Source organism: Corvus hawaiiensis, chromosome 10 (assembly GCF_020740725.1).
Source record: "Corvus hawaiiensis isolate bCorHaw1 chromosome 10, bCorHaw1.pri.cur, whole genome shotgun sequence".
Lineage (NCBI taxonomy): Eukaryota > Metazoa > Chordata > Aves > Passeriformes > Corvidae > Corvus > Corvus hawaiiensis.
In genome coordinates, this window is record NC_063222.1 from 17,934,657 (window position 1) to 17,950,736 (window position 16,080).

The 16,080-nt window shown below is 41.6% G+C and overlaps 1 protein-coding gene across 6 annotated transcripts in view; it reads right to left on the reverse strand.

Annotated features, from left to right (window-relative positions):
* Window positions 1-16,080, reverse strand: part of LOC125330721 (LIM domain containing preferred translocation partner in lipoma) — a 333,960-nt gene that overhangs the window by 43,417 nt on the left and 274,463 nt on the right. For all 6 annotated transcript variants that reach the window (XM_048314233.1, XM_048314227.1, XM_048314228.1 and 3 more), the window contains one exon: window positions 14,465-14,634. In XM_048314233.1, the coding sequence (XP_048170190.1) occupies window positions 14,465-14,634 (170 nt within the window). The remainder of the gene's footprint in view (window positions 1-14,464; window positions 14,635-16,080) is intronic.

Below are 16,080 nucleotides of genomic sequence, written 5' to 3' on the forward strand. Positions count from 1 at the left end.
ACTGTCATGGGAACATAACCATTTCTGAAATGGGATCCAGCACTGGAGGTGCCAGCTCCTGACTGTGTGCAGCTTCCTTCTATGTGCCAACCCCATCCAGTCCTCCTCCCAGCTGCCCACCCTGCCTGATCAGAGGCCACAGAGGCCTTCGGGTCTGTTAGCTACCAGGAGGAACTGAACTCTTCTCTTAAGGTCAGATTCAAAGCCCACCAATCCACATATCTGTGGCAATTTTTCCACTGATAGGATGTAGCTCCAGTTTTAAATCAGGTAGTTGCTTGCGGCTTATCCACAGACCAGGCTCCCTGGGCTCACTCTTGGTCCCTTAGAAGATAACCAAATTCCTCCTAACATTGAGAAAAAGGAGATAGGGCTCTTCAAATGCCCCACTCCCTCACCTTGCTTGCTATTCTTTTGTTCATAAATGTTGAAGTATGAGCTTCATATTGATTCCACAGCCCTGAAATCCTGTTAATTCCCACTCAAGGGTAAGACCAGGGATGCAACCCATCCACCATCTGTGCAGGAGCAAAAAAAACACCCTTGCACACGAGGAAATTTGCCTCCAACTCCCCACCTCGCTTCATGCATAAATGCTCACCTGTCAACATGAAAAAAAACAAAAAAACAAGGAAGAAAGAAAACAAATATCTTCCTCTGCCAATACACACATGTGTACACATGCACAAATACTTAGGAAAAATTGAAGAATCTGTAGATGGAGGGGTTAGTGCCAGATTTTAAAATTATTAAACATTATGTACAAAGAAAACATAATGAGCTCCTACGGGATGTAGAAAAAATTACCCATGAATGAGAGGAAAATGGATAACCACTCCTGGGTTTGCCACTAGTGAATTATTTAATAATCACTCCCCAGCAGATGGAATATATTTATCCACCCCATTGGAGCACACTTTGCAATTTATTTACACTGCTTTAAAATATGATTATTTATTTAAAAAATAAACAAGGTATCCACAAGGGAAAAGGGAAGGAAACAAGCTTAGAGGGGGGAAAAGTATGTTTTGAGTTTTTCAGTTAATTTTAGGGAATTTCCACTAAAAGTCACTTGAATCTTCCTTACTTCTATTTTAAAAAACAGAAATTGAAAATTCTTTTGATCAAACTAGTCTAGATTCTTCACGTACTCAAGAGGATCACTTCATGAGATGGGATCTATGTCTCATGTCTTTCATTAGCCACATTGTCTTGGGCACCACAAATCAGATTCAGCTCCTATTAATTTCAAAGAAAACATTCAAATTGGGATCAGTGGGAGCAGGCCCATAACTGAGACTAATTTGTTTTATAGGATCCAGTCCCATATCTAAGCTAGAGTGACCCTAACCCATGGCTCAAACAGCACTCAGCCTTGCAATTTAATTAGCTACTTATTCTAAAATGCAAAGGTTGCCATTTAGCAAAGTTTGAAAATGCAAAAGGTACCCTTTAGTACAGTATAAGTGCATAAGTGTACTGCCTGCTCCCAAAATTAAAATAGCAGTTGTGAGCAAAAGGCTCTGCCCACTCAACAGCAAAGTGTGCTACTGATAATTGCAGACTGATTTGGACAAACCTGAGGGGAAGTCCGTGAGAGGAAGAAATACCTTTCCCAGGCAAATACCAAACCATTGCAGACTGAATTCAAGCTTCCAGATTCTTCCTGTGCAAGTCTGTGTGTATGTACAGGTATACATTAGCCGTGGAGGGCTGTACAGAAACTCTATTACCCAGCTGGGCACAGTTGTTTTTAGGAGCCAGAAGTCATCTGGGAGAGGGGAGGTCAAGAGGAACCCCACAGTGTAACACAAGCTTTCATACTTTGCCCAAAGAAAACAACAAAAAAACCCCAGCCCCAAGCCCTAAACCACTGTTCCCTCACCAAAGAAAAAATTAGTTGCTATTGGTGAAACCTCTTCACACATTTTTCAACAATCCATTCTGATTTTCTTTAAAACCAGTGCAGTTTACTTATGTATCTCAAATGTGGAAGAGTCCCATGGCGAAACCATCAATGGTTATTGGAGACATAACACTTTCTAAAGTGACTAAAGAATGACTTACTACTAAGAGTTTAAGTCTCATTGTCCAGAGTGGGTTAGCAAACCAAAAGCAGCCAATTCCTCAGTCATTTATGTGCTTTTGAAAGAGTTTCTCCAGGTCCTGATGATATTTTCTCTCTCACACTTTGCCTCCCTTCCCCAGACCAAGAAAATCTGCAATTAATATAAATCAAGAATAGATATTTTGTAAAATATGTCACCTTAAACAAAATAAAAATCTGATAGACTAAAATCCAGCTGCAGGTATGGATGCCAGTGCTTTACCAGCTAGCTAGTTCAGCAAAAGGGCTGCTCTATAAATAATCTAGTGAATGTTAGACATCTTTAAAGCTAAAATGAACTGCTAGAATACCCTTACTTAGTTCAGATTGAGGAGAGCAAATCAATGTGTCCTCCTTACTAAGAAAAGGCTCAGACATTAAGCAAATCCTCTCTTGAACTGGGAGTGCTGCACTTTCAACAAAAAATCCAAACTGACCTCTACAATCTCAACATCCTGGAAGAGTAAAAGCAAATTCACTGTACATTATTCCTGGAAAGAGAGAGATCAGATTTCAAAAATTGCTTCCACCACAACAATCTAACACATGATGATAGACAGTACAGATGTGCAGGTCTGCGGTGGGATGTGGACAATACAGACAAGGGAGCAAAGTTCTCCCTATGCCCTCCTGAGAAGGAAAGATGGAAACGACAAACACCTTGTGTGGACTTATGCACGCATTTATTTTAAAGACAGAAAGGATTAAATACATCTACACAAAGGAAAGGAAGTGTTTAAACAACAATAAAAAAAAGATTTAGTGGCATTAATAAAGAATTCCCTTAAACCAGCATGTCACCATTAAAGTAATTAATAGGGCATGCAAGACATTTCAGCAGAAAGTGAGCAGTGCTTGCATTAGAGCCTTTTAAGTTTTCACATGACCTCAAGACAGACTACGGCATTCCTGTGCAAAAGTACCCTCTAAAAAAGAGATGGGGGCATTCAAGTCTGTAAAAGAGTGATTTTAAAATTTAAATGATATGGTCTAAGTCTAAAATGCAAAGGTTAAGGGAATATTAGAAGGGCAATAATTCTATCTGATTAAACTTTTATACAAAGTGACAATAAAATGTTCAAAATGAATTAAGGATTTTATTAACAGATGCAGAGGCTCTATAAAAGAGCTTGAAATCTAAGTACCAGAGAGGAGAGGTTTAGGGTTTTTTTGTCTGGATGGAGGTGATATTGCAATAAAACTTTAATCTTATTGCCATGCCACAGTGAAAGTAAAACTGTCAGAAGTAATAGAGCAAATCAGGACTGCTTTCTTTCCCTGCTCTGCATTGCAAGGGCCTCTTTCCAGAATATAAGAATATGCACATTCTATGTATGGCATTGACCCTATAAGTGACAGACACATGTGGACAGGTTATGGGCTGATGATTCACCTGGGCTTCTGCTGGTTGCAGCAGTCCCAAGGTGGTAAGTACAGGCAAATTATATGGACCATTTCAAATGAGTACTGAGTAAAAATTGGTGCTATGCCACCAGGGACCGTTCAGAACATCTCAGCCTTTCCAAAACAGAATTCACTATTTCAGGACAGCTTCAGACATTTCACTTGTTTATTAGTACCTGTATGTAGTAAGACGATAACACCAGTTTCTGAGCCCTTGAACAAAGGCATTTCACTACTTTAGAATGATCAAGTTTAAGTCAGCCATAAACCTGTGGAATAGGATAAAAAACAAGACTTTTGTGAAAATTATTACTAAGTACTAAATATGATTTAGAGCACAGCTCAGCTCTAGCAGGGCATTTAGCAGCCATGATTTTGGCCATCGCTAATTTTTTCCTCTGTTTTGCTGCTGCTAAATTCTGGCAACTTGGTTGCCTTGGTGATGGCTGCAGCGCCTGTGGCAGATGCGCTGGAAGACATCTTGCAAAGTGGTTTGGCTTTTCCAGGAACTCTTGAGCCTTTTGCATGTTGGCAGGAATGCTGTGATGGCCACCTGTGCCTATTCCACCACCCTCCGACCTGCCAGTGTCAGCACTGGGCACAGCCTGGCCCCCAGCCAGCCCCTGTCACACCCTCCACGGGAGGACTCAGGGCTCAACCTCTCTCAGCCCCCAGAGAGCCCCATCGTGCTGCAGCTGGCCCCATTCCTTGCTGAAGAGCCCAAAAGGCACCTTCAGGCATGCCCACACCCTTCTTTGGCCCTGCAGCACACACGAGAAAAGCACAGCTCCTCAGAGGAGCAACCGACTGCAAATTGCCAGGGAGACTAGGATGTCAAACAAATATTTTTCTTTTCACAACAGAACATAAATATTTGGCAGCACATTTAATTTAAAAAGTCTAGAAGTTACTCAAAGAGATTGGCGAACGTTGCTATGATGTTCATTTGCTTCCTAAAATATGACCAGTCACAGATGGCTTGCTGTAGGAAATATTAAATAAATTTTTTAAAGTGTTGTCTGGCTTGAACACAGATTGCATTTACACAGATACCTTTGTTGGTGGAATGCCAAGATGGTGTATTGGTTCAAACACGACCTTAAACAAAAAACTACCTTGTCAGGAGCTAATGGAATATTCATACTTAAAATCTCAATCCTTGATAACATCTGAGAATTAATTTACATTTCAACACTGTTATTTTTCCTCCTCTTGCTGTATTTCCCTTCACAAACAAGGGAAAATATCTGCGTTTGGTCAGTAGCAACTTTTAGGTTTTGGGCAAAAAAACCATTACTTTGGAAAAAAAAACCACATTAAATCTTTGAAGCAGTTTGAAAAAACACCTACATAAAGAACATTAAGTGACGTGAGAATCTGGAAGGCCACTCAGTGTTAAAGAGTCAAACAGCAAGGATGCAAATACAATGAGCTGCAGCCTTAAACTATCACACATTAGTAGATTGACTTCAGCAAGAAAATAAAAATCAAAACAATACAAAGACTTTTTTCAATGCCCAGCATCTGCAGGAGCACGTTCTTACAGTGACTAAAGACTATCGTATCTGTGCTTTATAACCTCAGACCAAAGAGGTCACAAAGATTCTTGGTTTATTTCTTTCCCCCTCCATAAAGCTCCATTTTCAATAAGAACAAAAGCCTTTGGAAACATGGACATGTAGAATAAAAACTGCCACCAGTTTCTAACTGCCAGTACTTACTGCACTGCCTTAGAGAGCTGCATGGTAAGTCTGCTTTGAGAGCTACGGCATCAGGAAAACCTGCATGTTTCTTCTGTGTCAAATGTTTGTCAGGAAAGAGCAGCCATGGAAAAGCAGGGACAACACTGAGCAGATCTCATCACTCATTTTAAGCAATCCAGATGCCCCACCAGTTCCATGCTCACCCATGTGCGTGGTGCCATCCCTGCCTAACCCACACAGAGATGGGCACACACCACCGGACCGCCGGTCTCACTGACCACATCAACCTCGCTGCTCCTGGGAAGGCTGCTACCTACCAGTGCACAATAATCTCTTGTCCCCAGCAAATGCCACAGCATCAGAGTTGAGCTATAATCAGGTTTTCCTTCTGCCCAAAATACCCCAGTGGATGATTTATCTCTTCTGTCAATATTGTACTTGGCCCACAGCATTGTAATCAACGCAGATGAGATGAAACAACAGTCTTACAATTTGCTTTGTCCCTACGTGAGTACAAAACACTCTCCATACTCTTAGTATCAATAAACTTTTTCTCCTGTCACCATTCCCCTTTGTTGCACTTTCCCTATACTGGCATGATTTTGTTTTTTTCTAACCAGAAATCTCCCAAGCCCACTGGGGTTTCTGTGTGCGTGATGGCAAGTTAAACAGTTTCCTCCAAACAAACATTGCATGCCAGCAAATCGTGGCCCGGAGTGAAGAGTAGAGGCAGACACTAGAGGGAGGATCGACTCACAGACTGAGCTTTTGCCAGAGCAAATTCCTTGGAGTGTGGCTTCACCAAGGAGACGGCTCAAGTGGCATGCTGCAAGAGCCTGCTGGACTCCCTGGCACTCAGGCTTGCAAATCACTGTCTGGACTGAAGGAAGAGGGAATCTAGAATTGAGAGTGAGCAAGACAAGACTTTGCTCTCTGAAAGGCCACTCAGGGGAAACCATACCTGCTAAATCCAAACAGACCCATTCCAGGACAGATTCGGCTCTGTTACCCACAGGTACTGCAGTATGCTTTACCAGCAGCTCTGCACAGGAGCACTGGTAAAAATAACCAATACTTAATGGTTTGTTTACTTCAGTCAGTTCTGATTTTTTTATGTCTGGACATTGCAGCGCTTTGACATCACTGCATTAGAAAGGACAGAGCTCCATAATACACAGACCTGATGGAAACACAGACCTAAAGTACAGGCCCAATTTCAAATAAATCATAGCCTTTCCAGAATAATTGTCTTCAGCAGTTCAAACTGACAAATAACTATGCAAGTTTACAAGCAAGCAGTAGGACTACATGGAAAGGAACACAGTCATGGTACCTCCCACCTTCCTGGGTTTTCCAATAGCCCTCACTCAGCTTTCAGATGTTTGCTGATATTCATGTCCAGTCTCCAAACAGCAGTGTTTGGAAGAGGAGAAGAAAAGAAAGCTAACTCCTTCACCTGAAGATCTTTGCAGGCTGAACTGCAACGAGGTAGAAAATTAGGACATGGAAAACCTGAGCTGTACAGTGCAGGATGTCTTTGTGGTCCTGGATAGATCACTCAAGCTTAGAACCGGAAAAAGCAGGGCTAGAAAACATTCCTGGCTCTGCCCATGTCTAGATCTCAGCTATTCTTAAGAGATGTTTGTCCCATGTGTCCCTGAAGGCTTCCAGCAATGGAGCTCCATGATCTAAACAAACTCCATTTAAACTGACTGGGGTCAGATCTCCACCTGCAATATGGAGGCAATGCTGCTGCCTTTTCCATAGACTTGCTGTGTACCAAGAAGGTTTATGGAGGCAGAGACTTTGATTCACTGACACACCACAATGAGATTTTATTACAGTGGGATCTCCAGATGCCACTTGGGCAGCAAAGGGTGAAACAGCAAGTAGTTCACTGAGGAGGTGGTGGAGTACAGTTGAAAGAAAAGAGATGAATGCTCTAAACACCGGATGTAACTTGCCAGTACCCATCTACACTTGACTGCAAATGAGGAAGATTCTACAAAGATGTCATTCTTTCCTTATAAGCCGTTTCTGCTAACTTACAAAGGCAGTAAGCTTTGGGATATGTTCTATAGGGAAAGCTCAACACAGAACTAAAAGCCATTGCTAAATGACTTTGCCATCCCCTCTACTGTAGTATGATCCATAAGTGGATCTATAGCCAGGAGCCATAAAATCCCATTAGTCCTGCAGAAAGGGAGACTATTTTCTTCCAAAGAATATACAGTTGGTCAGTGGAATTCACCCCACGAGGCAAGAAATTCACTGAATGGTAGCAGCTGGTCCTTCACAGTATCATCTTTTCAGTCACTAAGAACTCTCCATTTCCCATGGTACAGTTTTTCTGGATTGTACATGTCAAATCAATGCTTAGTCCATATAATCAAAATACAAAAAATGCCTCTAATTATAAAAACACAAGTCAGAGACAAGACTACAATTTATGTTGTTATGGCTGCCAACACACACAGGAGGAAAGATCTGGATTCTAGCAAGCCATCACAAACGTCTCACACAAGCCCAGGTGTGGAGGAGGAGTCATCACCTAACATGGACACATTTTTAAACAGGGGCCATGAAAAGGAATGAAAAGTGATCCATACCTAACAAAACTTTGCACCACCAGGACTTCAGTGAATAGTTAATCAGCACTTCATGCCCAATCTTCCAACACAGATGTATCTATTAAAATGCTGTCCAGCATTATGATACTTTTCCAAAAATATCCCCCTCATGACACTGTTCTCACTGTAGCATCAAGTTGCTTTATCTCCACAATCCATAGCTGGTCTTCCTCTAAAGCAACACTCTAGTCAGCTTTCTGGAAAGTCAATTACACCAAGGTATATTGGTCTCAGAATCCATCACCAAGGTGAGCCCAGTGCAACTCTTGGCAGGGCTCACTCTCATGTCTTCCAAGAACACTATGAATTTTGCCTCTTACAGGCTTGGTTTGCAGACTTCTTGTCCTGTCCTTGTTGGACAGCAAGATGAATTGGCCCTGTCTTCTTTAATATGAGCCTCTGGGTCTCCACAGAGGAGTTCCTGTAAAGAATTACCTCATCATCTCATGGTACACTTTCTCCCCTTTCTTTATAATTCCAGTTTAGAAAGGAGGTTATTGACCTCTGCTGACTCCTCCACCCCTGCAAAGGAACCTTTTCCCCTGCCTCGTGACAAAATAAAAGGCATGACCCATCCCCCTGTAACTGCTGGTAGGCCACTGAAAAAACAGATGCAGTCTTCCAGAGGGTCAGCTAAGTTCAGCTGTCCCAGTTCTGACAGAAGCTGCTTCATCGACATATTCTCTCACACACAATTTTTCATCTCCTAGACTCGGACTCCTGGAAGCTCAAGGTGCAGCTTATGCAATAGCATCCCATCCTCCTCTATCTATGCCCTGACTGCACAAGAACATTTACCACTCAAAGTAGTAGAGTTGAGCTTATGGCCGCCACTCCTCCTCCACCTTCCATCTCTATTTTTTATATCAGCTGTTGCTGGGTGTTATCAATAGAAAGGGCTGTTACACTCTTAAGGGATTTACTAATTTTTCACTTTTACAAATGATCAGTTTACCAGACATAACAGATTTCCCTTGCCATGATTTTTTTTCCCAAGGAATTACCAACCAGGTGCAGACTAGCAAAATTAACAATGCAATAATCAATAGGAACAAAACACACCTGTGAGCGAGCCAAAACTCTGGACCTGTTTTGTGGCTGCTACGCCCATTGACCACTTCTGTTGAGGGTAAGAAATACCCTGGGCTGAGCCTGCTGCTGCCTGGCACAGCCCAGCTCCATCTCTGTGCTACGGGAGCTGAGCCTTAATGCTTTTCGATCCATGGGTCACAGGTTCAGCTCCCTGCTGCCGATGACTCACACAGGAGCACCGAACTAAAACTAGCAACACCAGCTTTTTTCTAGGAGAGGATTGAAGAGCAGCATTGATCTCAATGAAATATTTCGAGGGCAGAAAAATTCCACCACGCAAAGAGTGCGTGACTTCTCTTTAGTTTATTTTATATTTTTGTTCCAGTTGTCATTTTGAATTCAAACTCTTTGGAAAGCAGGCATAATAGTCTTAATGATCCCATTGAGCAGTTTAAATTCAAATTGTGGAGCACTTGCAATACCATGCTGGCAGCACTTTCCATAAATTACTCTCAAATTCAATACATTGCTTGACAAAAACAAGAATAAAGGGCTTTTTACTTTAAAAAGAAGAAAACTTGTATCATTAAAAAAAAATCTTTAAATTATAGTTTCTCTTTTCTGGTCCAATTTAAATTGTTACATAGTTGCTAAATTAGTGCTGTAATCCCTGCTTACAAATTGCAGAATTATTTTTAAAAATAGATGTAGTTTTACTGCAGGGAACAACCTTACACTTTAAACCCTATGTACTGCAGGAAGCTGCTCTTGCACAGCTTTCAACCAACCACACTCACGTGCACACACAGTGGGGTTTACAATACCAGTCCCATTGAAGCCAATAGCAATCTCACCAGAGATTTCAATGAGCACAAATTGAGTTAACACTGACATTTTAGAATGATTAGCAAATTTAAGCTTTCCCAGGATGCTCCATGGCACCAGTGGCTCTAGTTTACCATTTCTTAAAACATTAGCATTTCTTTTGTGTTCTGTTCCTGTGTTTCTGTTGTTTTCCTATTGAACTACAGCCACTGATAGGCCAGGAAGTTAGAAGATTGTAAGAGAAAAAAACCCCTCTAAGAAATACTTTTTTCTGCTCACAAAACAAGTAATGGGGGGGCTAGCGGGGGGGAGGGGGAAGGGGAAGGGAGGAAAAAAAAGATGGAGCACTATGATCCCAAGTTTAAAGCTGGGGAACAGCAATAATCAGGGCATGACTTCTATGCGTAATTCTTCCTCCTTCAAGCACTTCCACAGCTTTAGTACTATGGAAAGATGAACTTCACCTGCAAAAAATCCTTGTAAGTGATCTTTGGGGATGGGTTTAAGACCAGGTCCTTAATATCTCACAGTGCTCAGCAGAAACAGGAAACCTTGATCCCTGGGTCTCCACAGGGCGCTGCAGAGCACAACCACCAACTCCCCTGCTCTAGCTTGACAGACATGACAGTTTCTTTCTTTTCCTTCAATCGTTTACCATTTCTAGCCCACCACTTCTCTTTCATCTGACCCTGGCTATTTCTGCTTTCCTGTACCCTTCCCAGTCCCACCATGGTCCTCTCCTCAGGCGGGTCACATTAACTTGGACACAACAGAAGAAACCCTCAGAGGCCAGAAGCATCTGCAAGATGCTTTCTGCATTAACTGCAGGAGCTCAGCCCTTCCCAGCCCTCACCTGAGAGTGTACATCTCCAGCTGCCAACCACCAGACTGCCAGCAGAGGGGATAAAGAATGGAGGAAAATTTCCACGTCCTGGAGAAAGTTATCTGGAGATCAAAGAACACCCCATTCACAAAACAGCAGCATCACTCTTGCCAGACTGGTGTGTCTGGTTAACCTTGTGTTCAGTCCTTATGATAACATGGTATTTGGACAGCAGACAACTGGCACTGCTCGAACATCTTGCTCTTCAGTCTTTATAACAACAGTTCCACTGATATTACTCTAAGCCTTTTCCCTGCTCTAAGTCCAGTGCTAAAATCTCTTCAACTACTTAGAGGAAGCAAACCAAATGTTCTTTTGTCAGTAATTTGCCCTGTAAGGGAGGGGAAAAATATCCTGATAACATAGTGCAGACACAGCATTCATCACGTGCACAGCAGTGCACGGCTTACACTGGAAACCATATCATGGCATTTCAGATGTTAACTTGACTGTCATAATGACTGGGAAACATCTGTCTCCTATTAACACTTTAGTTTTTACAGTTGCTTTTAGTTCAGCAGAAGTCTCTTAATGGAGAAGACTGGTACTCTTTTAGAAATAACATCAATAATGAAAGAATCCTTGGATGCAGAGCAAAACCAGCAAACACATTGGCAACAGAACTCGCTGCACTCAGAAAATGTAACAGGAAATGGTACTGATGGGCTTTTGGGTGGGAGGATTTTTGTGTGAAAGAAATTAACTCTGGTACTCAAATTCCCATTAAGAAAAATATTTCTTTTCAAACAGGTGATCAATTTCCTTAGATGTTAATTCAGACTTTTGGGGAATTTCATCTTAATTGGATCACTGATAAATAAAACCAGAAACAAAAACAACAAAGAAAACCCCTTCTGCAGGCTATTTAGGCTTGGTACTGACTAACCAGTAATTAAATACAGCTCTTGACAGTAATCTTAATTATGGCTTCACTACACCACAACTAAGAAGAGTCACACAACAAACTGAGAAGATTAGCCAATTCTAATTGTTGAAAAAATTTGTTTTTGTTTTTGTGCATAGTTTTAATGTGCATAAGGCCACAAGTCACACCAGTGAATTATTAAAAAATAATCAAAGACTTCAAGAATTTATATATCACAGCTAGGCAAGTGTTAATTTATTTTTTTTTATATAAATAAAGCATCTATGGCTGGCATAACAGGTCGAGAGTTTTCAACTTGGCAAAATAGGGATGTGTGGTAGAAATCAGTGTGAATTAGGTAAACCAGGAAACAAGTTTCACTGAATTACTCACACTTACAACAGCTGAGAACCCTGTTTTCTCAGCTAGCCATTGCCATGAATTAGCTATGCAGTCTTGGGCCAGTCACACCTGCTGCACATTCCAGGGGAATTCAGATCCAGACGAATCTGAGTCAAGGTACTTCCGTCCTATTCCTACAGATCTAGGGTTCCTAGTATCCAAGCTATTTTCTGATATAGGGACTTTGGGAAACACCTCCGCCCCCTCCCCCCCCCCCCCCCCCCAAAAAAAAAAAGAAAAGAACCACCCCAAAACCAACCAATCAACAAGAAACAGAAAAAAAACCCAAAACCAAACAAAAATAACCAGAGGCCACATTTCAGCAGGATCCTTATGGCTAGACAGGCTAGGTTTTAAGCAGGTCATTAACTCTCAGAGTTCAGTATAACTGCATCACACATCTAAAGGCATCTAAAGACAAAAGCAGTCAGACTGTGCCTCATCAATTTAAGGGTCTCATTCATCTGCAAAGAACAACTTGCAAGCCTAGCTCAAAACCTCAGTATACTTAGGCATTCATTATCCTACTGAAACCAATGCAGGCTTCATTCCACTGAAAAATCAATGAGACATATGCTCTAGGAGAGAAATTCCTCAGGCCTAAAGCCAGTGGCACGGCAAAAGCCTAGATCCCTTGTAGATCTGGCTTTCAACACAGCAGAGTCCTGAGCTTTCTGAGAGGCACTGAGACATAGGCTCCCAACATTTGTTTCTTCCACATTTAAGAGTTTAATGTGTGCTTGGGTTTTTGTTTTTTTCTTTACTTCATCAGACTGCCAGATTCCTGCTTCCCATTTTCCACTCACAGTACCAGCTGTCCAGCTACACATATGTAGCCCCATCAGCATTGCCATCCTTTCCCCTGCATGTACAGCAGCAGATGGATCCAGACATGTTTTGGGTTAACGCCATAACCATGTTTTTGTGGACTGCACGGATAAACATTTAAAGGCCCCTTCTGGTTATATAAAAGGAAGCTATTAAACGTTTACTCTTTCCTCTGTACTCAGAGCTGCAAAGCCGTATCACAGAACATACAAACGCAGATGCAACCAGGCAATTATCGTTCCTTTATCCCTTAAATAGATAGAAGATAAATTTGAAAGAAAATGAGGAACAGAATCCTTCTCCCTTTCCTTTTTTATCCTTTTATCTCCCAATGTAGGAAGTTTACTGAACCTTTGCCAACAATTCACTCAGGCTAATGAAGTGTATAAGTAATGGGATTAAATAATCTTAAACCATTACTACAGTGGCTAATGCAGATGTTTTCCCAAACTAAAGCAGATGAGTGGTGTAGAATGCGTGCTTGATTTAAAAAAGAAGAAAAGAAAGTATCAATCTGCAAGCAGATGAAGTCAATTCCAGTCTGAAGTCAATGAAATGTTTAATTCCAGTTACATAAAGTTGCTCCAATTATATTATGAATGCACCTTCCTAAAGTCTTCAGTGCTTTGCACGTGGTTAAACTTGCCACAAAATGAACCTTAAATTTTTTATGGCGCAATCATTTTAGTGCAAACAAAAATAGAAATTATTTAAAAGGTACATATTCCACCAAAAGAAGGTTTAGCTTTTAAAAGCAAATTAACAAGGCCCATCTATCACTGCCATTGTAAATAAGACACAATCCTCCCTTTTTATATTCAGTATTTCAGTAACAATCTCACTGTGAAGGCTCTGTAGAAATAAAAAGAACAATGAGATACTGGTGGCATTTCAGAAATATTATCGTATTATTGCTCTAATTATCACTGGAATGCCAGAAATGTCAAGAAAAACATCAATTTTTACTTTCGGAAGTGTAAATCCAATTCTGGAAGGGTCTCAGGTCCAGTGTTTGTACAAACTCAAGAGAAAGATCTGTCAGTGCTTTAAGAACACTCCAGTGCTTTTCTTACTTTAAGTTACAAGGACAATCCTAATATACTGGATGCTAAGGTCAGACCAAGGTAAGGCCTCAGGCACATGATGGGATGTTTCTTTAATTTGCATCTGTGCAACTGGTTCCAGCTACTGTTACGGGAGCCTCTTAAAATGTGCAGCTCCTCAGAGCAACCGTTAATTGTTTGCTTTAAGACCTAGTTGGAAGCACGTAATTTTACAGTAACATAAACTTCAAAAGATATCTAATCCAAAGACCCTTAGTTTCTTAGTTTCTTTCTTAGAAAGTCTTCCATTAAGCAAGGCAAAAGTCTTGATTTTAGAAGTTTCAGTGCTTTCTTGCATCCCACCTCCTTAATCTTAGTGGGCACCACAGTCTGTAACCATTTTGGTATCAGGTTTCTCAACACAGAAAGCTGACAACCACACGAGTGCTAGAAAATGACTGCATAGTCTCCTTCTTACAGAGGTGAAACAATCACAAAACCCAGCTCTTTCTCCTGCTGTGTCCACTTCATTTCAGAGTCAGGTCAGACCAGGAAATAGAATTCACCCACTACACTCAAAAGACCAGAGTTCTTCTGAAGCCCATGAAAAAACTTGGTGCTCATGGTACTGCCACAGGGTTGTCGGATTTTTAACTGTAAGGCAACCCCACAGCAATGAAAGAAATAAATGTTTCCAATGTCTGTGCATTAAAATCAGGGCACAAAGAGAACGGGTACTTACAATGTAGCAGGGTTCACAGTAAGCTTTCTTCTCCACAGCATAGAAAGGCTGTCCCCTCAGCTTGTTGTTGCACATTATGCAGGTGAAACACTCCACGTGGAAGACTTGGTCCATGGCTGTGCAACCAGTGCCTTCTCCAACAACATTCTCCCCGCAGCGGGCACAGCGTCCTGTCACCAGAGGGAAATGACAGGAGTCAAAGCAAGACCCTTGTTTCAGCTGCTGAGGAGGTCCCTCCACTCACCCATGGCTACAGATCAGGTGAGGGGGACACAGCAGCTCAGTCCACAGAAAAACAGTTTGTGCCACTGCTGGCAAAGATCCAGCGCCACTGGAAGGCACTCTGGTGCTGGTCCATATGAAAAGATCTAGAAAGGACTGAAACTGGCTCCCAAGACAGCACTCATGTCAGTTGTGCTGCTGCAAGCCAGCAATCATTGTAAGGATCCTTAGCTCCAGATACAAACCACTCAGCTATCATCTAACCCAGGTATATAGTCATCCTCAGCTCCTCAGTTAGATAGGATAAACCTCTGCCTTAAGCCTTGCTTCAACATGAAAAGATTTTGCGGTAGGAAGCCTCATAAAACTGACTGGTGGCAGCACAATTTAAAGAGAAGTTTTTGCTTGTACAGCTTAAACCAATTCTCTCAATGGAGCCAATTACTTTTTTTCCTGTTCAAAGATTAATACAGATTAACACACCGTGACTATTTAAAGCACAGAAACTATTCCTAAAGAAACTGATGTGTGGATACTTTATTCTTAACATCCTTCAAGAAAGGTGTATCAGAAACTGCTGGTAAAGACTCAAAGTACAGACAAACCTTAAGAGCTGTCTGTTTCTGAACAAGGTCCTTAATGTCACATACAAATACATAACAAGAAGTCTGCAGACACACACAGGTACAAAAGGCTTGCTGCCTTGCTCAAATTGTTGCTAAAGATGTTATGTGGCAGATAGATTTAAAGTGAAGACAAGATTTTCTCAGATCAGCGGAAAAACATTTTCCTAGGCAAGACTGTGGTGCAGAGATAATGGAAGAGGTGTGTGGAAGGCACACCTTTGCCATTTTTCTCTGCCACTGGAGTTCTAGAAAATGGAGATAGCCCATGAAGGTCTGATGTCCTTACACAACAATCAATGTTGAAAATGGAAGGCATTAAGGACGATGTCATCCACTCTACACAAGAGAACCCCACCAAAGGTAATAGAACAACTCTGATCTGGGACATTGCCCCACTCAAAATGGTACTCCAGTATAAAAATAACTTCTGGGCCTTGCAGCCTTGGGGCCCTGCACTTCTTGAAGGCTTCATGGGTGGAGTGGTGTGGTTAGTGAGGGTGGGAAGGGAAACAAAAGCTCAGGTACAAGCAGGAAGGCAGACTGAGTTCAATATAGAATTTTTCATTAAGGCATATAGAAACAATATGTACCTGATAACAAATTACATAATCCAGCAACGACACAATGTTCTCTCACACCATGGTCTGTGTTTATTGGCCTTTTCATGCAAATACTGCACAACTTCCTACAGGGGCTTAGACCTTTCCTGTCATCCCAAGAGCAGGACTGCTGCCCTTCACTGTGCACTGTCATAGTCCTCACACTCAT